Source organism: Canis lupus, chromosome 23 (assembly GCF_003254725.2).
Source record: "Canis lupus dingo isolate Sandy chromosome 23, ASM325472v2, whole genome shotgun sequence".
Classification (NCBI taxonomy): Eukaryota; Metazoa; Chordata; class Mammalia; order Carnivora; family Canidae; genus Canis; species Canis lupus.
The window spans coordinates 45181776-45205196 of NC_064265.1; the positions used below are offsets into that span (position 1 = coordinate 45181776).

A 23421-nucleotide genomic window follows, 5' to 3' on the forward strand; every position below is an offset into this window, starting at 1 on the left:
CCAGAAATATGTTAGTCTCTCCCTTGCATACATGCATCTTGTCTTTTGAATAATATTCTAAATTGTTTCTGATATGGTATTCCAGTCCGTAGTCTGGAAGGAAATGCAGCAAACTAATAACAATTGTCCTGTATTCTATAAACTTTTAAATTTTTATTTTTCACTTAGTACAATAACATTACCCACCCAACTTCTTAATTAGGAAAATAACTTCTAATTTCTTTAGTGTAGGATATCCGTCTTTAGTAGTCAGTGGTTGGGGTACGTCTCAAAGGATCATGAACCCTGTGAAATATTGGATAGAACTTAATATATGTTCAGTTTTTGATGAAACATTCAGAGCACTTGCCAGATTTTCACAAGCAGTTAAATAACATTGCTAGTGAATACATCTAAGAGACAAGCCTTGTTATGTACCCAAGTACATGATGTAGGACAGAAATTTTTAATGAGTATGCTGATTCTATAACTCTTAACTGAATTTAATACAAGGCTAGTTTATTTTAAGTGATCATTAGACTGATGGAACAAATCAGATCCTACCCATTTTTAGCTTAAGAATTTCATACTGTCAGTCCCTGGGCTCAAATGTTGATTTCTCCACATAGTAGTTGTTTGTTTGTTTGTTTGTTTGTTCTTGCTAGTTAGTGCTTACTATGTGTCAGGCACTCTCCTAAGTATTTTTGTCATGTTTAATTTTTACAACAGCTGTATTATATAGATATTATCAGTATCCTCAGTTTATACTATAGAAGGAAATTGAAAGCTTAAAGATTATATAACTTGATCAGGTCACATAGCCATTTAGTGGTGGAGCTAGGATTCAAATCTAGCTTTCTAACTGGAATCATGGTTCTCAATTGTATGCTGGTATGCAGAGAGTAACCCTGGGGAACTTAAAGTTGAGAAAGAAGAATTTTATATTGAGTGAAGATGTGAATACATAAATTTGATTTCCTTTGAACTTAAGTACCAGTGGGTGATCCTTTATTATAAAACCATCTTTTAAAGCACCTGTCAAAAAAATAAGTTTGGTAAGTTGCTTATGATTTTAAATTAAGTACTTATTGCATTAGAAAATAACTTCTATTCAAATTTAATGCTTATGACTATAAGCAAATATACATGTGTTAGAAAAGTTTTAGTACTTATTAAACAGATTTTGTATCAACTGTAACCATTAAGAAACTCACCCTTTAGGGGTACTTGGTTGGCTCAGTCAGTTAAGCGTCTGCCTTGGGCTCAGGTCGCGATCCCAGGATCCTGAGATAGAGCCCCACATGGGGCTCCCTGCTCAGCGGGGAGTCTGCTTCTCCCTGTTCCTCTGCTTGCTGCTCCCCCTGCTTGGGCATGTGCTCTCTCTCGCTCGAGCTGGCTCGCTCTCTCTGTCAAAATCTTTAGAAGAAAAAAACTCACCTTTTAATATTTAGGATTTATAAATAACAAACATTGGGAAGCAGTTTAAAAATCTGCTTTGAGCTGCAAGTGTTTCTTGAGGTAGGGAAATGAATCACATGTAAAACCTACTAAGTGCTATTTCAATTTCCCATTTGCCCTTAGTTGTGAATAATTCTATTAAGATACCTTTTCTATGTTTACTTTTTAAGCATGTATACAACAAAATCTATGTATTAGATACATGGATTTTTTTATTGAATACTTTATATAAAACTTTATTTTTAAAGTGTTTATACAAAAATTCCTGTCTACATAGGACTTACAGTTAAATCCACTATTAGTACTGCTTAAAACAAAGACAAGTAAAACTGTAAGAATTCAAAGAATTCATTTACTCTTCAGTTTAGTTGAAATAGCCTATTAAGCATAAAATTAAGACCATGGTTTAAAGTATATAGCAATTTGATAGGTCATCAGAACATGAGAATACCATCTTAGAAGTCTTTTTCCAGATGATACATTTTTATCCCAGCTTCTTTAATAGTAATATATTTGCCTTTTCAAAATTAAAACTTTGGAATTTTGGGAAATAGAATAAACAATCACACCTAATTCAAGTTTTTAACATAGTGACTCTCTCAGTATTCACATATTCCCTTCCAGACTTTGAGTACATATGCATGGATGTTAACAATTGCACTCACAGTTGAGTAGCTTTTAAATAGTTTTTAGCATTCCAAATATTTATCTAATGTGTGCAAAGCTGATATTGACATGTCATAGGTTTTAAATTTTGGATTGATAATTTTGATATCTACGATACCGTCCCTTCCAGTTTTTCATTCTACTTCTCATTTCTTAGTCTCCTTGTCAAGCTTTTCCTTTCTGTTTGTTCTTTTAAGTATTATTGGTGTCCTCAGCATGCTGTTGAGACCCTCTTCTCACATTCTTCTTCATGCTAAGAACATGTAGATGGTTCTAAGTGTCATCTGTATACGGTAGGAAGCCTATGTGCTGTAGTCGCTCAAACTTTTTACCTAGGCATCTCCTTAACCCTCAAACGTCTGTGATCTCCCATAATTGGAAAGTACTGCCACGTATCCCTTGTGAGTATTTCTTCAGCCTCTCCATCTCTTTCCTCCCTATTCAGGGCCCAATCCTTATGTGGAAATGCGAAAATCTTCTAACTGGTCTTCCTTATTTGAGTTTTCTAACATGGCTAACTGTACCTGCTGTTCTTTTTACTTGGAACATTTATGTGTGTGTGTCCTTTCATCTTCTCCACCCAACCTTGGCACTTCTTTTACTAAACGTTCTTTCCTGACCCTTGATGTTGATTATGTTTCCCCAAAACACCCTCTAAAATCTTCCCTTTCTTAGCATTTATCACACCTCTAACTTGTCTATCTCCTACATTCAACTGTATTCTCATAAGTTCTAGTGTATGGTTTATTTGATAATGTGTCTATAAAATCAGTGTCTGATGTTTAAATACATTAAAATCCCCCTAGAATGTGACATCATAAAATTTAGTAAACGAAAAGAATGTTAGAAATTATCATTAGTAGAGGCAAAAATCAGATGTAAAAACCACATCACCTCACTGTGTATTTCCTGATATTTAGATTTTGATCACTATACCTTACTAATACAGATTTATATAGTTAATAAATTAAGTGTTTAATATGTGCCAGACTCTAATGCATTATCCTCACTGAATACTCTTGTCTGGTCCTATTATTCTTTGGAGAGGATAAATAACTTGTATGAAATTATAAAAGTGTTAGGGTGGGATTCAAACCTGGGTATGACTCCAGAAGCAAAGCCTTTTTTTATCCGATATCTCCTCTGAGTTTATCTTCTGTGTCTAGAATTATAAATTTGGGTTGGAAGGGAATTTAGTGGTCATTTATTCCAACCATTTGTCTCATGTCTATAATACACCTTCTCGGTTGTTGTCTAGCCTTCAAACACCTCCAGTGATGTTTATCATGGCATCCAGGTCTTCTTTATTTTTACATTTCATGTTTAAACCTTTTAGAAATTTGTCCTGTACAACAGCGTCTAAAATGTGGAGTAGAAAAATCTGATGATTGCCATCACTGAAAACATTTAATAGAGATTACGTTCATGTAAAAATATAAGCTGAATTATGTATTCTGTCAAAACATTGAACTGAGAACATTCTCTATTTCAGTGTCTTCATAGCTATCATAGTATAGTTATCATAGTCAAGAATATGGGTTCCAGTTTGTGGCCAAAAGTCATTGGTGTTAATATAGTTCTAAAGTTCTTTTTCAAAAATGGATACGGAGACATTGCTTAATATCTGAAGAGACCAGAAGGATATTTTCCCACTTGATAATTAATGATTCTAGTGATGGATGTAAGGATTTCACAGGACTCCTATGTGGACTGCTTTAATCCAACAATGTGTAAAAACAAAGTACTGATACATCTGAATTTCTTCAGACTCCTGGATCTAGTCCACTTAGAACTTCCACTTGTCTATGAGACATGCTTAACGACATGGTGATATGAATTGTCTTCTTTCTCTGAGCTGACTAAACTGCCAAGCCTTTGTGTTTTTTTTGTTTTTGTTTTTGTTTTTTTGTTTTTGTTTTTGTTTTTGTTTTTTTGTTTTTTAACTACCAAGCCTTTGGCTTCCTCTTTCCACCTTCAGCATAGCTTTTGGGTTTTTTTCACTTCTTCTCCTTAGATTTGATTCTGATTGTCTATAGCAAATGATGTTGAGAGAACCCACAGATAGATATTTATGATGTATGGTTTTACAGTTAAGCCTTTCACCAGGTTCACAAAATTATTTTCCCTAAATCCATGATTCTAATGTAAAAAGATCTTTGTCTAGGTTTTTATCCAAAAGATAAAAGTCTTTAGAGTCCACTTTTATTTTCCACAAAGTCTTTTATGAATTTTGTCATTACCATGATCTGTCTCTGAAACTGCTAAGTTTCACTGGCATAATTTTGTCAGAAGTAACCTGAAAGTCAGTAGAACTCTGGATATTCTATTCCTCAAACTTAAACCGTTTTTCTGCTTACTTCAGTTGCCAGTTACGTAGAAACTACTGCACTTTCTTCCTCCTCAATAACAACCAGATGAGAGGAACATGACAAAAGGTTTATTGGCTTTTTATTTAAGCTATCTTTGTCAAGGAGAAAAACTATCTCAGGAGGCCTGCCCATTTTTACTATGTTCCAAGGATGCTCTTTTCATAATTTCTAATATTTAAATAGCTAGCTAATTTCTTAGTTCTTTTTCCTGTCATGATTAGCCCCATATAACATAAGTTTGTGGTAACTTAAAAAAATATAATTAGATAACATATTAAATACTATTATATTCTATCTTTTTCTTCAATTAAATGTTTAATATCAATTTTATGGACAGTGTTATAATTAGTAAACCCCCTGCATAGACACAGTTCCTCCCTTTGTGGTTTAATTCAAGGGTGAACAATATTAAATAGAGACAGCAAAAACAATTATTTATGGAAGACTCAAGAAAGGAAGAAAGCAAAGAGAATGTAAGTGAAGCATTCCATTTCAGATGATAGTCTAAACTCCAGAATCTAAGGTGATTTAACAAATTTTAGATCATAATGTAAGTCTAGAATTTATCATAAATGATTTTATACAAATTGAGGTATAAAAGTGATTATAACTTTGTCATTTATCATAGCTATGTTATAGTATTGTTATCACCTAGAAGAATTCAAGGACATTGATCCACAATGAGATGAGGAAAAGTTGTTAGCTGTCAGAAACTTTATAGCTGAAAATGTACCTATTTGAGTATAGTTCTGCTTGAGTGAAAAAACCTTATAAACCTTTAGATTTTATAGTGGTGCTACTTATATTTTTCTTCATTGTCTTATACCAGAATGTTTTCTTGAATTAATTCTAAAGCAGTGATTTTCAACTAGTATGTATGTATAGTACATAGTATAGAAGCAAAGCAGTACTTGACTCAACACTTGATCTGTTTTTAGTAATACTGTTGAAAAAGGAAGGCATGGGACATGTTTAGTTAAACATGTTTTGAAATTTTCACATTGAAATAAGTCCAGTTATATATCATTGGCCTTTGGAAAAAATTTCCCACAGTAAATTAAGACTTTTTATGCTAAACAGTCATTAATGTTCAATCCACAGGAATTCTGTGCTTAATAAATATTGATGTAAATTTAAATCTCAAGTCAAATAATTTTTATTTGCATATATTTTATGACTGCCTTAAATCTTTAACATTTGACTAGTTGAGTACAAAGGAATAAATTTAAGGCATAACTAGAATTATTTCATTCTTTGGGTGAGGTATAAACATAAAGATTGTTTCTTTTCAAAATTGATTTTTATTTGTACCTCACTGCTTCATTTGCAATGATACACTGGGATAGTAAACCTTATACAGGGTCGGCCCAAATTGATCCAAACAATAGAAGAAACTAATTGTCTCAGTGTTTACTATTATAAAAAAAATCTCATAATTGTCACAGCAATCCTTTAGGGTAGGTAAAACTATGATCCCACTTTATAAATGAGGAAACTGGTTTGAGTATTTAGCTTGCTGTGATCATCCCACTAGTAAGTAGTGGAGTTGGGATTTAAAACAAGCTAATTGATAGACAAATGGATAGATAGATAGCTTGTCTAATTCTGAAGCCTGTAGCTCACCCCTTTATTTTAAGAGTGTGTGAGTGACAGTGTGGCAGGAACAAGGGGAGAGAGAATCTTAAGCACATTCCATGCCCAGTGTGGGCTCCAGGCTCAATCTCACAACCCTGAGATCATGACCTGAGCTGAAATAAACTGTCGGACACTTATCCGACTGAGCCACACAGGCACCCCTGAAGCTTGTGCTCTTAAAACCACTTTATTATTCTTTGGGAATTTAGTCTTTTACCTAAGTAACTGCTAAGAGGTAAGATGTCTTGCCCCAGAATGAAGTAGAGAGCAAAAGGGAATTAAGCCAATTGGTAGTAAGCTGATAACCTAGACAATTTTAACTTTTCTAGGTATATATTCACAATACTGTATATTTGTTTTAGACAAGCAGTTTAAATTTTTGCTCAAAACCAAGCCAATCCAAATTTTTAAAATACCTCAATTGTAAAACATGTATTGATTAATTAAAAGTAAAATAAATCAGAGTTTTCCCTGATGATAGTCTCTTCATTTTATTAAGGGATGGTGACTGTTCCTTTAGGCTAAACCAGAATGAAGCAACTATCTCTCTAAAAACCTTATGATACTTTTATTTTTCTGGGTTTATCCCTGCTTTGAAACAGTTCCTTGATAACCTTTTTTATTTATTACTATCCCTGGACTTTGGGGACAGATTGGGAAGAGACATAAGGTAACAAAGACTGGTTAATCACCTAAAAACAAAAGCTAGGGTTTGGTCAGATAATCCTAAGGACTAGCCTGATATAATTTTACTTTGTCAGATAGGTTGTCCATACAATTACGTTTGCTTTTTCTATGGAGCTATTATGAATGACATTTCTGTACCTTTAAGAATTGGGTATAAGTGAAAAGATAAGTTTTAGATGAACAAAATTATCTCTGTGCTCTTTGCTAGTATTTGGCATGTGGTATTCAAGGGGATCATCTCATCGCTCATTTGGTTAGGCTCATTGTGGAAATAGAGTTGAAAGGGTTTTTTCAAGAACTGTTGAGTTGAAAAAAAATGGTATACAGAGTGCTGAATGTAGAAGAGATAAATGTGAGGCCATTCAATGAAATACTTAGCTTTCTCAAGAAGGGCACTTTGTCCTGAGCCCATCTTTTCATTAACTCTTCACGTGTTAGAGTTTTCCATTGTTTTGGCCCTACTTTTCTCTCTATTTAAGCAAGCTCATCTCTCACAGTTTGGCTTTACCCACCACATTTCTACGGCTCTCAAATCTAGACTTCTAGGCCAGAGATTACTCTAGAGTTCTAGATACCTATTTTCAGCAACCTTCTTTCTATATATTTCTCTGCTAGAATCTATATCCTAGATGTCTTAAAATTCAACAGTCCCAAGTGAAACTTAAATTTCTCATTTTCTCGTCTTTATTCGTGGTTCCTCTTCCACTCACTCCTTATCCCCTAAAATCTAGCCACCTTCCTGTGACACAAAACCTGTCTGCCCACACCTAATTGCTCCAAGCTAAAAAAAATTCCAGCCATCCTTGGTATTTTCTTTGTTATAGGTGAGTCCCTTTTCCTTTACCATCCCTCTGATTTCTCATAGATTCTCTGTGCTTTGACTATAAAAACGATTTCATTTTTCCTTGCTTAATGCCTGTGACCAAGCATTTTGCAGTGTCCTCCCCCCTTGCTTGCTTAGGTAATATTTTTTTTAAAGAGTTTTCTTTCCTTCTCATCAACCTCCATTCCCACCACACAGACATGCCCAAGAGAAGCCCACATTTGAGGGTTATATTAAGTTCCATAAAAACCTTTGAAACTAAATGATGAAAGAAAAAAGCCCAGTGAGAGTAGCTTGCTTCAGGACACAGCAAATCTAAGGTGAGGCCAAGCTGCAACATATATGTGCTAATTCCATATCTAGTGATCTTTCCACTGATGGACATTGTCTGACTTCTATTCTTCCAACCAGTGTTCATTGAGCATTGGACATTGTGCAGAGGAGACAGATGAGAATTTCTCATTTTTTATAAAAACGTCAGAAAGAAAAAAGTCTGAAAGATAAATGTTACTGAGATTTGGCTACATAGGAAATTAGAGGCAAAATTTGTTTAGCATGTATGCCCTATTGCCTCTAAAGGAATTTGGATTACCTAGATATATGAATTAGATACTAGGCAGCAAGACGATATGGCAAGTTTAGTTTCAGACTGAAAATGAATGAGATTAAGAACTATTTCCCTAATTACTTTTGAGTGTAGTTGAAATGATGGCATTATCCATATCCATTAGATACTGAGGACTGCTTTGGGAAAAGTCACTTTTGCCATTAGGTATGGGAAATGGCTTTGGAGGTGATCTAGTACAACTACCTAATGTAGCTGGAGAATTGAGGTCCCAGAGGCAAAGTAGTAAGTGATATATATATATATATGACTCAAAAGTCCAACTATACAATTATCTAGGAGATAGATGCAGCTATTACAACACAGCCTATGATAGATAAGTGGTTAGAGCTGTAAGGGTAGTGTGGGCCATGACTTCCTCTAGTGCTTCTGGAAGGATAGGAAAACTAACCTTTACAGAAAAAATATTTGAGCTGAAAGCTATGAAAGAAAGGTAGAATATCCACAGAAGTATTTAGAGAATAAGAAACCATATGAGCATAGAGTGAGAATAAACTACACAGTCTCAAGGAGTGTAGGATATCCGGTTTAAAAGTTGAGCAAGCATTTGGAATGGGAGGAAGTAATATAAATGCTGGCGTTAGAAATAAATTAGTAAGCTAGTTCTGATTTTTTCCTTTGACCCATTTTTATGTCATTGCTAAAGAATCCTGAATTACTTTTAGAAATGTTAGGTGGATTTATCTATATAAAAAGGTTGTTTTTATAATGGGCCCACTTCTGGGTGAAGTTAATTCAAGGCTGCTTGTTTGTGTTTCATTTCCCTTGACACTCTTTTCTATCTTGTTCTTTCTCCAATTTTGTTCATTTTCATACACTTAACACCATGAAAATTTCCTTAGTGATGAAAGTGCTGTTATTTCTTCATAGTCAAAAGGAAGGAATGCTATTGTTAACCTTTTAAAAGAGAATTGATCTTTTCTACAAAATGTTAAACATAGCCCCTTCCTTGGAAGACTTTTTCTTAACACAGCTGAAGTAATTTGAACTCTTCTGTGTTTTTAATGTCCTCATTTCATATTAAGAATTTTTATTGAGTTTTTCTCTTTTCTATTTCAATTTTCCATCTTTCTATGAAAGATGGTCCGTCAAGTCAGTACTGAAAAGTATAGATCTTTTGCTAGGTTAAGGTATATTTTAATTGTTAATTCTGATGTTTTTAGAAGTTGGTTAACCATTAGTTTCTAGCAGACTAAAAGAATGGTTCTAGAATATCTAGAATGAATATATGGAATTATATCCACTTTATTCCCTTTCAGTATAATCACATTATTTTCATAAGGTACTCTGAGCTAGACATCAGTTGGCAACATTTGAAATCCTTTCTAATCTCAACATTTGAAATCCTTTCTAATCTTTCTCCCCTTTTTTAGTCTTAGGTGCTAGTATACATCTCACTCTAGATAATTGTCAATCATATACTCTTTTCCCAATCTCCAGGGAGTAAAGTAACCAGGACCATAGTGTCAACTTTTTAATTTGGGCCAAAGCTCCTTGATACATATTCTTCACTTCTCAGTAATCAATTATGCTGTCATCAAATTACCTAGCTGCTGTGTAAATAGTACAATGCAGTTTCTTTTAGGAGAGCCTGCTCTAAATGTAAGCACACCAACTTTAGGGAAAATGCCACTCTCCTCCTACCCCTTTCTCACACCCTTTTTTATTTCAGTCCTGACTCAAAAGAAAAAAATAACTTTTTCATCCTGTCAAACCTTACCTAATGTTAGTCTAATAAAAAATAACTAGTGCATAAGCTCATCTGCTTTAAGTGGATATCATTTTTTACATACAAGTATTTAACTTCAAATAATAGAATATTAAACTTTCTTAGTTTATATGGAATATTTGGATTGTAATGGTAAAATTGTTGTACATATTTCACTTTTGTATTATTCTCTAGCTTTTCAAGACTAAATTTTTACATCTGCCATCTTGAGTGTTTTAATAGAATTTTAGTTTGGCTGGTTTTTTAAATTGTTTCCTCAGTGACTCTATAGGAAAAAAACTATCAGAATTTTACTTGCCTAATACTAGAGATACCTCCCCCAGGATATCCTCACTTGGAAATGTAAAGAGATCTAGAAAAAGAAGGTAAAGCTAATATTAATCTTATCTATACCTTCTCTGGAAAACATTTTTAATGTAACATTTTTATTGTATAAAGTTATATAGCCTATTATATCAAATGTTAATCACACTTGTTTTTTTTCTTTCCAGAATCATTTTGAACAGAAGTAACTATATTAGAAGTTATAAACATTGTTTTCTATCATATTTTTAAGTGATTATAATTCACCGTAAGCCAAAGAAATAAATTTTACAAATCACAAGTATCCTTTATATTGTTATTTTGAATGTTAAACAAAGTACCTATCTTCTAGAATGAAGTAGTTCCTAAGGACCATGGAGTTGTTGCCTCCTCTTCGCTCCTCTCTCTCTTTTCTGTCTCCTGTCTTTCATTTGTTCATCCCCTGAGTTCACACTGTACAGGAAATAACTTAATAACTTTCGTGAGTCATTTTCTTTTTTGGAATGTGGTAGTTCTTTTGTTTTTTAACTTCAGTATTCTCCAAAGTGCAATGAAAGTATTCTTCTATCTCTGTCCCCCATCTGCCTGCCTTCCCAGACAGATAACCACTTTCTTAGTTTGTGTGTGTGTGTATTCTTCAGGTTTCTTTATCCATATGCAAGCAAATGCTGTATCTATTATATCTGTGTCCCCCTCACACAAGTGATAATATACATACATCTGCACCTTTTACTTTTAAAGGTCTCTAAGATACATTGTTCTGATCTCAGTACACAGAAAAACATCTTTGTGTGGGGTCTTTTTTTATAAATAGGTAGTATTCAATTGCATAGATGGCTATACCATGATTTAGTTGATCAGTTCCCTGTTGATTATTAAACTTTGTTTTAAACAGTGCCTATAGGGCAGCCCCGGTGGCACAGCGGTTTAGCGCCGCCTGTAGCCCAGGGCGTGATCGTGGAGACCCTGGATCGGGTCCCACATCGGGCTCTCTGCGTGGAGCCTGCTTCTCCCTCTGCCTGTATCTCTGCCTTTCTCTCTCTCTGTGTCTCTATGAATAAATAAATAAAATCTTTAAAAAAAAATAAAACAATAAACAGTGCTATAATGAGTAGCCTTGTAAATATATTATTTCCCTTGTATGTAAAAATATAGGATAAATTCCCACATGTAGGATTGCTGACTCAGAGTAAATAAGAGTGAGTGAGCATGTGTGTGTGTGTGTGTGTGTGTGTGTGCGCATGTAAAACTGATATAACCGGGCAGCTCAGGTGGCTCAGCGGTTTAGTGCCGCCTTTAGTCCCGGGCGTGATCCTGGAGACCTGGGATCAAGTTCCGCGTCAGGCTCCCTGCACAGAGCCTGCTTCTCCCTCTGCCTGTGTCTCTGCCTGTCTCTGTGTGTCTCTCGTGAATAAATAAATAAATAAAATCTTAAAAAAAAAAAAACTGATATAACCAAATTGCTTTGTATAAGGATTATACCAGTATACAATTTAAATAACCATTCTATAAGAAGGCCCATTTCCCACAGCCTCGCTAACAGTGTATTAAATTTTAATACGCTTGCCAGTCTGTTTAGGGAAATAGTATTACATTATAATCTGTATTTTTATTATGAGTGAGATCTTGAGTTTTTTTTCATGTCTTGTGAATTTTCTATGTGAAATCTACCCATTTTTCAAATTGGGAGTCTAGTCTTAATAGATTTAATAGATTTCTAGAAGTACTTTATATTTTAGTGAAATTATTAAAGGAGTTTTTTATTTTTCTATATTTTGAGGCATCTAGTTAGGCTTCTCCGAAGTATTTTACAGAAATTCTTCTTAAAAGGACTTTTTAAAAGGCCATTGGTACAGATGATATGGTTGACTCTGGACAAAAGGGGTCTGAGGTAGGAGAGGGACTCTCCTTGTACACCTGTACACCTTTTTATGTATACTCTTTGGATGTACTTTTTACCATGTGTATGTATCTTTTTTAACTTTTATTTTGAAATAATTATTGATTCATAAGAAGTTGCAACAAAAAGAAAAAAGTATAGTGAGGTCTCACGTACTCCTTCATCCAGTCCTGTGTGTCCTGTCTCCTGCCCCCCTCCTGCAATGATAACATCTTACATGCTTATATCATAAGGTCCAAAGCCAGGAAATTGACATTGGTGTAATCCACATTATGTATGCTTTTTTACTCTTTAAATACTCATTTCTGGCCAGGATTTTGACCTTAAACTAATTACATGAATGTAAACGATGCTAAGGACATAATTGGTTTCTGTAGATGTTAAAAACAAATCTCAATCTTTATGTATATTTTTAACATTTTTCATTGTTCCTTGGTTAAAAGCTTTTTTTTTTTTCTTTTTTTTTTGCACCACTGTAACACTGGTTACTTGAGAAAATAATAATACTCAGTTTTGTGAGTCGCCATTTTACCTACTTGCTTAGCATGAATAATAGTTTTTATCATTCACAAAAATCACTTATTTTGTGTTAATAAAAAATCTTCATGGGGCTTTTTGTAAATTAATCATGAAATTAAACAGAGTTTGTTTTTACATAGAGATCTTATGATCAGTAATTAGAATAATAAAATTTTTAGTTTTTAGGTTAAGTTACTTTTAACTTTGATAGTTTTATTGCTAACTATAGAAGTTTGCATTTGGCCATAGAATAAGTTTGCCTGAATTATATCTATTTTGGCTTTTTTTTTTAGCAGAACTGTTATTTGCTCTTAAGTGTTAAACTGTAAATATTTTAAAATTCTTCTTAGAGAAAGAGTGATGTATTTTTTTCTGTTTATCTTTCATAGGCTTGCTGAACTGTACATTCATTAGGTTTATTTTTTTGCATCAATGACTTAATAGTTTCTTTCTAAAAAACAAAAATATATATTTCTTAGAAAAAAGGCCAGTTGTAGGGGCACCTGGATCGCTCAGTCCATTGAGTGTCCAACTTTTGATTTTGGCTCAGGTCATGATCTCAGGGTTGTGGGATCAAGACCAGTGTCAAGCTGTGTGCTGAGCACAGAGTCTATTTGAGAGTCTGTCTCTCCCTCTTTCCCTGCCCTTATCGTCGTCATCTCCAACCCCCCCCCCCCCAAAATGAATACGTAAATCTTTAAAAAAGAAGGAAAGAAAAGAAAAGATTTTGGCCAAATGTTACCAGGTTAGAATTAATCCAGTGTAGTAGTAATTATATTATTTTACAGTTTTTTTGGAAGGGGGTAGGAGGATGAAGATTCTAGATTATTTACTAGAAACAATACATGATTCCTGAAGACTGGCCTTAAAGAACAATGATCACTTTTTTTTTTTTTTTTTTGGAAAGATTGTAGCTTCTACTTGTGAGTTTATGAAGAATCATTTTTACCTTGTTTGGATAAGGGGTCTTGAACATAAGCATATCAGACTTGCCAGCTCAAGCAAAGAAGTTCTTGTTATAAAAGATTTGATTTTATAATTTGTGGAATTCCTGTAGTGGAGTTTTAATTGTGATTGTGACTCAAACACAAAGTTAAGCAGAAGAGGGTAATTTTTTAAATAATATTCTGCATATAGATACATATAATTTTAAGATATCTTCAGCTTTCTAACAAACCAAAAGAACATTTTAGTTCTTAGCAAATAGGTAAACTATGCTGACTGTCTGAAGATCACAGCGCCTTTTCTAAGAAGTTACCTCCCTTGTTCTCAGAGTTCAGCCTCTTCTAGGAATGTGCTAGCTAAGATAAATGGCATATTATGCACATAATTTAATCCTTGAATCCATGCTATAGTTTCACAAATGACATTTGGTACATAGTAAAGCACTCTCCATGATACGCATAAGTCTGCATTTCTCTTAGGTTGTTATAGACAGTTGCTTATTCCTCTCAAACAGTCTTACTGTTGAGGTAGAAAAAGCATGTGTTTTAACATTAAGTCTAGGTTTCAATTCTTTCTCTAGCATTATGTCTTTGAGTAAGTTACTTGGCCTCAGTTTCCTCAACTGTAAGATGAGATTGTTTCTCAACCCTGTAGTAAGGATTCACTAAAGTAATATGTGCCTGCAAAAGTGGTCAGTCATTCAAGTGTTTTCCTCTACCTTGTTGCTTTGTTAATTAGCATTTGTGTTGAGGGGAGAACAGAAAGAAAAAGTAATCAAAATGTAAGAGAAGAAATTTGCTCTATTTTTATTTTAAACAAATAGCCATTGATGTCTCTGCCTACATTAATGAAGATAAAGAAAAAAGTTGATTTCTCATAAAGAGTTTTTTTTAGTAGTGAGATCAGGTTAACCTAACCCCTTCACCTTCATGGATTTTAATTTTTGAATAGAGACTGGAGATGATTTGTACAATCATCTTCCTGAGTGAGAGCATGAATGAAATGGTTAACCCTTTAAGAAAGATGAAAATGTAGGGAATTTTTGAAGCCACAAGTTCATATCCAGCCTCAGGTTGCGAGTGATCTATTGTGGTAAGAGGAAGGAGATCTGGGAAAAAAAGCTAGGTATGGAGAGCCAGTTGGGATGAATTTTAAAATGAATAGCATTGAAGGCCAAGCTATCATGCTATACCTTTGATTCATTGAGTTTTATTTTTCCTGTGAATGTGATTTTAATTTATTTAAACACTAAATTCAGGGACACCTGGCTGGCTCAGTCAATGGTGTGTGTGACTCTTGAGCTCAGGGTTGTGAGTTCAAGCCCTACGTTGGGTATAGAGATTACTTTAAAAAAATAAAATCTTTAAAAAAAATTCATCATATAAAAGGTAATATAGCCATGCTTAGTGTCTTTTCTCCCCACAGTTGTATATATCTGTCCATTTCCTCCATACCCACAATTTTTAATTCATCTAGTAAATAATGATCATTGTATGTTTTTATTCTAAAAGAGTGACCCATATCAAACCAAATATTTCCTTTTAAAAATTATCCTTTGTTTTTATATAGCACTTACAGGTTACCAGAATAGTTCAAAGTCTTAGGAACTTAAGTTCACAAACTAGTTAACCATCAAGTTATAGTGTGGTGAATGCAATAGTAAAAGAGAAAACAAGGCATATTACTTAAACATTAGGTCAAGAAAGCAAATAAAGGAAAATTTTTTATTCCACTTCAGTTGATCTCATTTTTAAGAGTGAGTGAAGCCCAAACCACTATGTTGGCTTTGAACACAATAGAAACCAACTTGTTACTACCCTCATTGAAATAATATTCTTAAACTATGTTCAGGTATGTTCTTGAAATATAATACTCTTATTTGCTTATTTAAGACAACCATATTGATATCTTTATTATAAATTGGCTTCTCAACCTTTAGTTTCTATCAGTTATCTGGAAGTTATTAAGCTACATTTCCTGGGTCCTACCTCAAGAATGTGTAATGCAGTAGGTCTGGGGTGGACCCAGATGTTTACATTCCTAAGTTCCCAGGTGATAACTGATAACTGTTGGTCCAGTGACCATACTTTAAGAACTATGAATTTATTCAAACTCAAAATATTTTAATGGCGGGCAGCCTGGGTGGCTCAGCGATTTAGCGCCTGCTTCAGCCCAGGGCCCGATCCTGGAGACCCAGGATCGAGTCCCACATCAGACTCCCTGCATGGAGTCTGCTTCTCTGTATGCCTGTGTCTCTGCCTCTCTCTCTCTCTCTCATGAATAAATAAATTAAAAAATAAAAAAAAATATTTTAATGGCTTTCTAATATAAACCAGTAATTGTTTCAAATCTAATTGCTGTCATATTGACTCTTTGACTCTTTCAGACTCTTTCAGTATGCATTTGAACTTTTACAGTGCCAAGCACTGTGTTCACTTCTTCACAGAGGTGAAGATAAGGAACCTCTCTCAAGGAACTCCGTCTGATAGAGTTAACAGTGGTAGTATTATTTAAGCTCCTTTATCCTTACAGGAGTTTTATTTTTATGTATTGAGGTATATAATCCTCATTTTAGATTAAAAACCTGGGATCTAGAAACGTCAAATAATTTTTTCCAGAATTCACACACTGACTGTATAAAGGAGCTGGAATTTGTTATTCTGCTTTCCTGGTTATGCAGTATAAAAAGTTTGTGAAGATTAGGGAACCACAGAAAAGATGGACTAACTGGTTCTACCTTAGGAAGCCAGAAGGCATTACAGAACACCTGGCACTGAAGCATCTTAAGGAACAAGTACAAGACAGCCAGATGATGAATTGGAAACCATGAGCATTTGCAGCAGAGGGAGCAGTTCTGCAAAGCCATGGAAACTTAAGAGAACCTATGTTTCACAGGTTATAAAGAGTTACGTAAGACATAACACAATAGGCCAGATGAAGTGTGAGAAGAAAGGAGACCCTAGAAGACAGGGGTCAAAGTCATGAAGGGGTAAGAAGTTTTATATTCCAGGTTAAGAAGGTTTTAAAATAGAATTAGTTTTTTTTTTTTTTTTTTTTTTATTCTTCTAACTTTCATCTTTGTAAGCCATTGGTTCTCAAAGTATGGTCTGTCAGGTAGCACAATCAGCATCACCTGGAAAGGTGTAGAAATGCAAATTCCTGGGCCCCACCCAAGATCTTCTAAATCAGAAACAAGGTGAAATCCAGCAATCTGTTTTAGAATTACCTCTAGATGACTGGTGCATGCTAAAATTTGAGAACCACTGCCATAGGTTATATAGAATTCTTTAAAAAATAGCCTTCAAATAGCCAGAGATCACTGTAGTAATAGTAATTGTATCTGACTGATTTAATTAAGTACAGTGCCTAACAAAATAGAGTTGTTACTACTTTTTAAGGGACACATCTTCAGTATGATCCATTTATACTTTGCAAACATAGCCCTTCATTGCTGTGAAGGAGGTCTGAGTTAGTAGAATTAGAGTTTAATATATCAGCAAGAATAAGATGCTAATTATTGTTCTTTAGCCTAAGGGAATGGTTTGGAAACTTACTAATATTACTCTAATCATCAAAAAAAAAAGCAATAAATCCTTTTTAAGGGTTAGGGACTTAATTTTCCGTTTCATTTTGGTTGCTTGTTAGTATTTAAGGTGTTCTGTTTAAAACAGATGTGTTAAAAGAATGTATTTACATCAAGAAACAACTAAAACTAATTTACTTTTTCCTTGACATAGAAATAAAAAATGTAGAGTATAATCTAGGATGGTCAGACAAACTCTGACCTAAATGCCTAGTACTGTTTTTTCTGCAAATTGTAGCCAATATTTGGTGAACATATCCACGTGGTATCTGAACTGAACTTTATACCAAAGCCTTATGGTTTATATAATTGTTCTATAGCTTATAGTTACATGTAGCCATACTTTGTTTTGCACTGCTTTCTACAAGCATTTAAAGCCTAATGTATATAAGTATTTGTTAACAATCTATATATCCTTTCTAGTTATTAGGTATGCAAAACCCGTTTTCATCTTAGAAATAGAAGCAAGAAATGAAGGCGTATGCTGTAATTAATATGATTAATGCTCAGATAAACAAGCTTAGTGTCTTCCGTGTATTGATTCAAGGATCTAGAAATAGGAAGTCCACTGAGGTACTGACAAAGAACTCTTCATTTTACACATGAAAAAATATGTCCAGGGAAGTTAAATACTTGATTTGCTGATGGTCACACAGGGAGTGAGTAGCAGAACCAGGAATATAACTAAATCTACTTGGATTACAATATCAAAGGCATCACTACATAAAATGAAATAATTCCTGTGCCTCAATCTGATATCAGTCTGAGAGCCCATATCATCTAAAATAGAATAGTCTTCAAATATATTAGCATCTAAATTTTCTTAGATAGAATATACTTTATGAAGAGTATTTTGCAAAATTTTGTATCAAAATTGTTTAAAGACCTTTTTCGTATTGATAAAGTATTTTTTGTCTTTACAAGAAAATTTAGTAACTGTTCTTCAAAATTTACAAAAATGCCAAGAAAAGGATATAAATATGTACTATTCTTACTATTTAAGAGGACAATTATTGAACCTTCTGTGTTATCATACAACTGCTAAGGTGATAGTTGAACTTGGGATATACTTACTGCTAGACTACTTCCAAATATTTCCAGGAAAAACTGGGCTAAACCACATACCATTCATTGTAGGTGATTTTTGCCGGCTAGTAAGGCTACAATGAAAGTATGTAGATTTGCCAGAATGTTGGGATCCTATTAACCCACCTGCAAGTATCATTTGCCCAAAGGCCCTTTATAAGCTGGTTCTAGAAATTTTTAAACGAGAAGTAATATCTATAGAAGGAAAGTCTTCATCTGAATTTTAATGCAATAAGTGACCACTAGAATTTCCACATGAAAGTCAATTAGAATATATAATTTGTAAATGAAGTTTAAGAGATGTAGAGAGTGTGGAGAGATACATTCAAAATGTATCTTTTTAAAAGTTCATGGAGTTAAGAACTGAATAGAACTGGGAGTTGGCTTTTAAAGTAGCATATATATGTCATGGGAATTTAGAAATGTTGGAACTATGAAGCATTTTTAAAAGTCCTCTATTTACTGAGATCTTTTACTTTCAAAATGAGAGCTTTGGGTACTGAGATTATGAGAACAGACTTAATAAGCTATTTTAAGTTACTATTTTTGGCTTTATGTAAAACATGTTTTTAATTATTTTAAGAGTTGGAAAGCAGGTTACATTTTTTAGAATAATTTAATGAAATATTCTAATTTTTTCCAGTGCATCTGGGGGAGGTGGTGTTGTAGCCATTGACAACAAAATAGAACAAGCAATGGTAAGTAAAAGTTTATAGTTCTCTCTTTCATAAGTTGTTGGTTGTAAGAAGCAGTTGGTTTTTATCAATTCTAAGAAACAAAACACCAAATTTCTTTAAACCAAGGTAACCAAAGTATATTTTTTGATAATCACATTTAGTTGAACATGCTAGAACATTGAGGACTTTTAATCTAGAAATACCAGTGGAGTTAATATTTCCCCCCATTTGAACATCTCACATTTCATGCATTACCATTGACAAATCAGGGCCATTTTGAGGGGCATACATAATCAGAATGCATTATGTGCCTTCAGATATTTCAGCATCAAAAATAGTTTATAGACAAAAGAGCATTAAAATGAAAACTTCAGCTGGAAACCTTTGTCATGCATTTATAAATGCTGTTTTTAGTCAGTTCTAATAAATAGACCTTGTGGAATCTGTTTCTGATTTCTGCTATTATTATCAATTTTTTTGTTCCCTTAAAGATACTTTGTTCATATTGTATAAAATATTTTGATTGAAGCTTATTAAAACTATAGACTATAAATAAGGACCATTAGTCTCAAACTATTTTTCTTTAAAGGTTTTAGAGTTGGAAATAGTAGGTCACTTTATCTCTTAAAGAAGTGCTATAACTAGTTTAATATCCTTTGTTCTCTTGGTCTAGCCTCGAAGCATGTGATTTTAAACTTTTTTTTTTTTTTTTAATTCTAAGCTTGTAATTGACAATTTAAGGAGCCTAGTATTTTTGGAAATCACTCCAAACTTTGAAAAGAAATCCTGGGCTTGCTGCCTAGTTGGAAACTGGATTTTTTTTTTCCACCCTTATCTCCTTTAAGGCCAGTCAAGATACAGTAGAAACATTAAAAGCAAGAGCACAAAAACTTAATATAAAAATGCCTCGTGTTTATAAGGCACCAAGTAGGCCAGAACCAAATAGCAACACCTTTCCCTTTCACCGTTTTTGACATTGCTAATTTTGTTTTTCACAGGATCTGGTGAAAAGCCATTTGATGTATGCAGTAAGAGAAGAAGTGGAAGTTCTAAAGGAACAAATAAAAGAATTAGTTGAAAGAAACTCTTTACTTGAACGAGAAAATGCACTGTTAAAATCTCTTTCAAACAATGATCAATTATCCCAACTCCCAGCCCAACAGGCCAATACTGGTAGCACTTCTCAACAGCAAGCAGTGATAGCACAGCCTCCGCAGCCAACGCAACCTCCACAGCAGCCGAATGTCTCCTCAGCATAAAGCTTTCTTGCCTCATTAAGAAAAAAAAACTGAAAGCAATCTATCCTTGTGTGCCACTGGTATTCTTTCCACTTTATACGAAAGCAAGTAGCCATGCTTCGGTTGTGTGTTTGGCCTTTTCAGTATTAGACAATCATTCTACAGGAGCTTTTCCTCCCTTTGAGATGTCATGCAGCGCTGTTGATGTCCAGTTTTATGTCATCAGTACACAAGGAGAATAATAGATGGGGTTTATTAAAGCAAGCAAAGTCTGCATTTTACCTGGTGCGCATGAGTGGGGTCTTTTAAGAGCTTTGGTGGCTCTCCCGTTTTTCCTATTACCCATGGATTTACCCTGAGCCTTCCTATCACATTATAAATAACAGTTCATCTAAAGAGCCACTTTTCTTTCAATATCAGTAACATTTGCCTATGTAAGTTTTCATTTATTTGTGTTTTATTTATTACAGGGCTGCTATTTTCATAATGTACATGAACAATGTCACAGAACTTTTTTAATTTTTTTTGAATAATTATAAGTATCAGTAAAGGATTTGAAAGACAGGATTGCATTTAATAGATAAAACGTTTAGGCAATAATTGAACAAAAGAATCCTGGCATATTTCTAACACTAATGGCAATTTACCTTCGGTATTTATTTTCAGTAGTAAAGACCCAGCTTGAATGTAAATTTTGTATAGTGTAAGTATGAAGAACATAGTGCAACTGTACAGGTAGTCACCAGTTATTGTGATATAATAAATAATTGGGCTATTTTGATGAAGAAAACTGTTCATTTGTTTCTACTTTCTAATAGAGAAATTGCCACGATTCCTCTGCTTTTTGACATTTCGTATGACTTTCTTTTTTCGGGTGGGAATAAAAAGCTGTGAAATTGTTCAACCTACTTTGTAACCAAAGAAGCAAAGCTGTGTAATGGAGTTTTTTTTATAATGCACATTCTTTATGTATTTTTATTTAGTGTTTTCTCGGTCACAATTTTCTTTGCTGTCTAGCATGATCTGCATGATCTATAATCTTTGAACCACTTTCGTACCTCATGTTTTTATCCAGCACTCTTATTGTAATATGTACTAGTCTGTGAACAATGTCAAATAAAAAAGAACGAACAGGTAGTATGTTGGAGCTGAGCTAGTGTACTATACACTAGTTGTTAAAAAAAAAAAAAAATGAAGTGAGCCATCTTTTGTTCATTTAAAATGGTGTTTTGAATTTCGTATGCAGAAAACGTTTTGTTACATTGCAGATTTTAATGTATTTAATAAATGCAACATGCAGATTAAGTGCAGTGTATACTGAGTATTTAAATTAAAATGTACATTTCATAAATACAGTTTCAAGAGAAAGCATCATTTTGTGTATACTAACACATTAAGTGTATGTCAGAAATTGATGTATAAATATATATTTTAACACATTTTCTGAAATTAAACTGCAGTTTTGTTGAAATATTTGGCTCTATATGTGTTCAAAATTTAATTTGATTAGATTTGTATTTTCACAGTTCAAGATATTCCTTAAATGAAAACCTGTGTTATTAATGAGTTAATAATAGTTCTTACATTTTCAAAGTAAAATAATTTAAAGAATGCAAGAATGGTGAGCAATATTTGTACTCAAGACTCATATTATGTCAGTGACATTTAAGTAAATCCTTGTCTACCAAAACTTTTACTTGAATTCAGAAAGGTGCCTGTAGAAAATTAACATGCTTTGTGTCTATAGCCAGCTAGCTAATCAGGAGTTAATGAGAACCAGTAGTTAGCTCTCCGTGTTGTTAAAAGAGGATAAATAAGTGTTCTTTATTTAAAATTAAAACTCCATCAGATTTAGCCACAAACTAAACGCATAAAGTTGGGGTATATGTGGGATCACCAGATATCTTCTATTCCAGTTGTGCTAGAAGATATATTGTTGAATATAAACAAAATTTTAATCTTAATGATAACATTAGAAATAACCAAGGAACTAACGACGTGTGCTTGAAGAAAGAAGCTATCCTGTAGATGTGGAGTAAGATTTTAAGTAGTCACCCACAGATGAGTTAGAAAATGAAATTTCTGTGTTGGAATGTTAACCAGAAGGCTCACCGAATGTGCCCCTCAAAGTGCAGAGTGTGATATTTAATACAGGCAAAGAAAAACTAGTATTGGGATTTTTGTGAAAAAATAAAGTTTGGTTCTTGGGGTAAAAAAAAAACACTTTATAAATACAGAAGTAATTACAAAGGAAATGATAGGTTAATTTTAAATGGTAATTAAAAGCAATTATTACTACATTTTTAAAAAGCCACCACAATAGAAAATATGGGTAATTCACAGAAGAAATAAATGGCAGTTTATAAAGTTTCAGCCCCATGTAACGTAAAAAAATGCAAATTAACATTTAACAAATTGTCATTTGTCTTTTAAATAGCAGGACCTAATGGAGAAAGGCAAACTCCTCTGTAATTCTAGAAAGTAACTTGACAAATATGTATCAAGAGCCTTAAATATTAATAAACTTTTCAGTTTAATAGTATAAGAAGATAACTCCTGGTGCAGTGTTCAAAAATGACAGTAGTGCTCGTCCTTTGCTCTCCCATTCCCCGGCCCTTTCCCTTTGGATCTCCCTCCTCAGTATCTACCCCTGAAAACAGCTGTGAAAGGAAGCTTATTTTCAGAATCAGATTATTTCCCCAAGTGATTACTTTGTTAGACGTCAGGAGATTTAAGGTCTCTTGCTCTCCATAATTCAAATATTTATTAAGATGCTAATTTTGGGCCACAGTCTTCTAGGAATGCCATCTATAATTTTCTCAATGCAATGCCCATAGACCATGGTGCCACATAAGTTTTCTGTTGGTTACTTTAGCCAACCAGAAAATCATAGGTGAAAATTTTTCTGATAATGGCAACGTGTCTGCAATACAAACCTAACTTTCCCCAGAAATTTATTTTAGGTAGTTGATGATGTGATTTTACAGCCTGCTACACCCCATCCCCCCAAAAAAGTGTTAGGAAGTATTAAGTATGCAGTTACTTTAACTCATAGCTATATGTTCAGAATAACTGGATATTTCCAATTCTGTTACAGACGTTCTGACCTAAGAAGTATTAAGACCATGCTTTAACATCAAGTCCCTAGAGATGAGTACTCATAACTGCTTTTATTCACAAAGAATTGTCACAGATGAGA

At 33.7% G+C, this 23421-nt stretch overlaps 1 protein-coding gene across 7 annotated transcripts in view; it reads left to right on the forward strand.

Annotated features, from left to right (window-relative positions):
• Positions 1-21693, forward strand: part of TSC22D2 (TSC22 domain family member 2) — a 48696-nt gene extending 27003 nt beyond the window's left edge. For 3 of the 7 annotated variants that reach the window (XR_003131609.3, XR_007405113.1, XR_007405114.1), the window contains 2 exons: positions 17645-17794; positions 18951-19006. Coding sequence is in view for 2 of the 7 variants with exons in the window: in XM_025436209.3 (XP_025291994.1) it covers positions 18951-19005; positions 19983-20243 (316 nt within the window). In the remaining 5 variants the exon portion in view is untranslated. Of the gene's footprint in view, positions 1-878; positions 1036-17644; positions 17795-18950; positions 19007-19982 lie in introns of those variants that run through there. The other 4 variants (XM_025436209.3, XM_025436210.3, XR_003131608.3 and 1 more) reach the window with 3 other exon arrangements.
• Positions 21694-23421: the final 1728 nt, after the last annotated feature.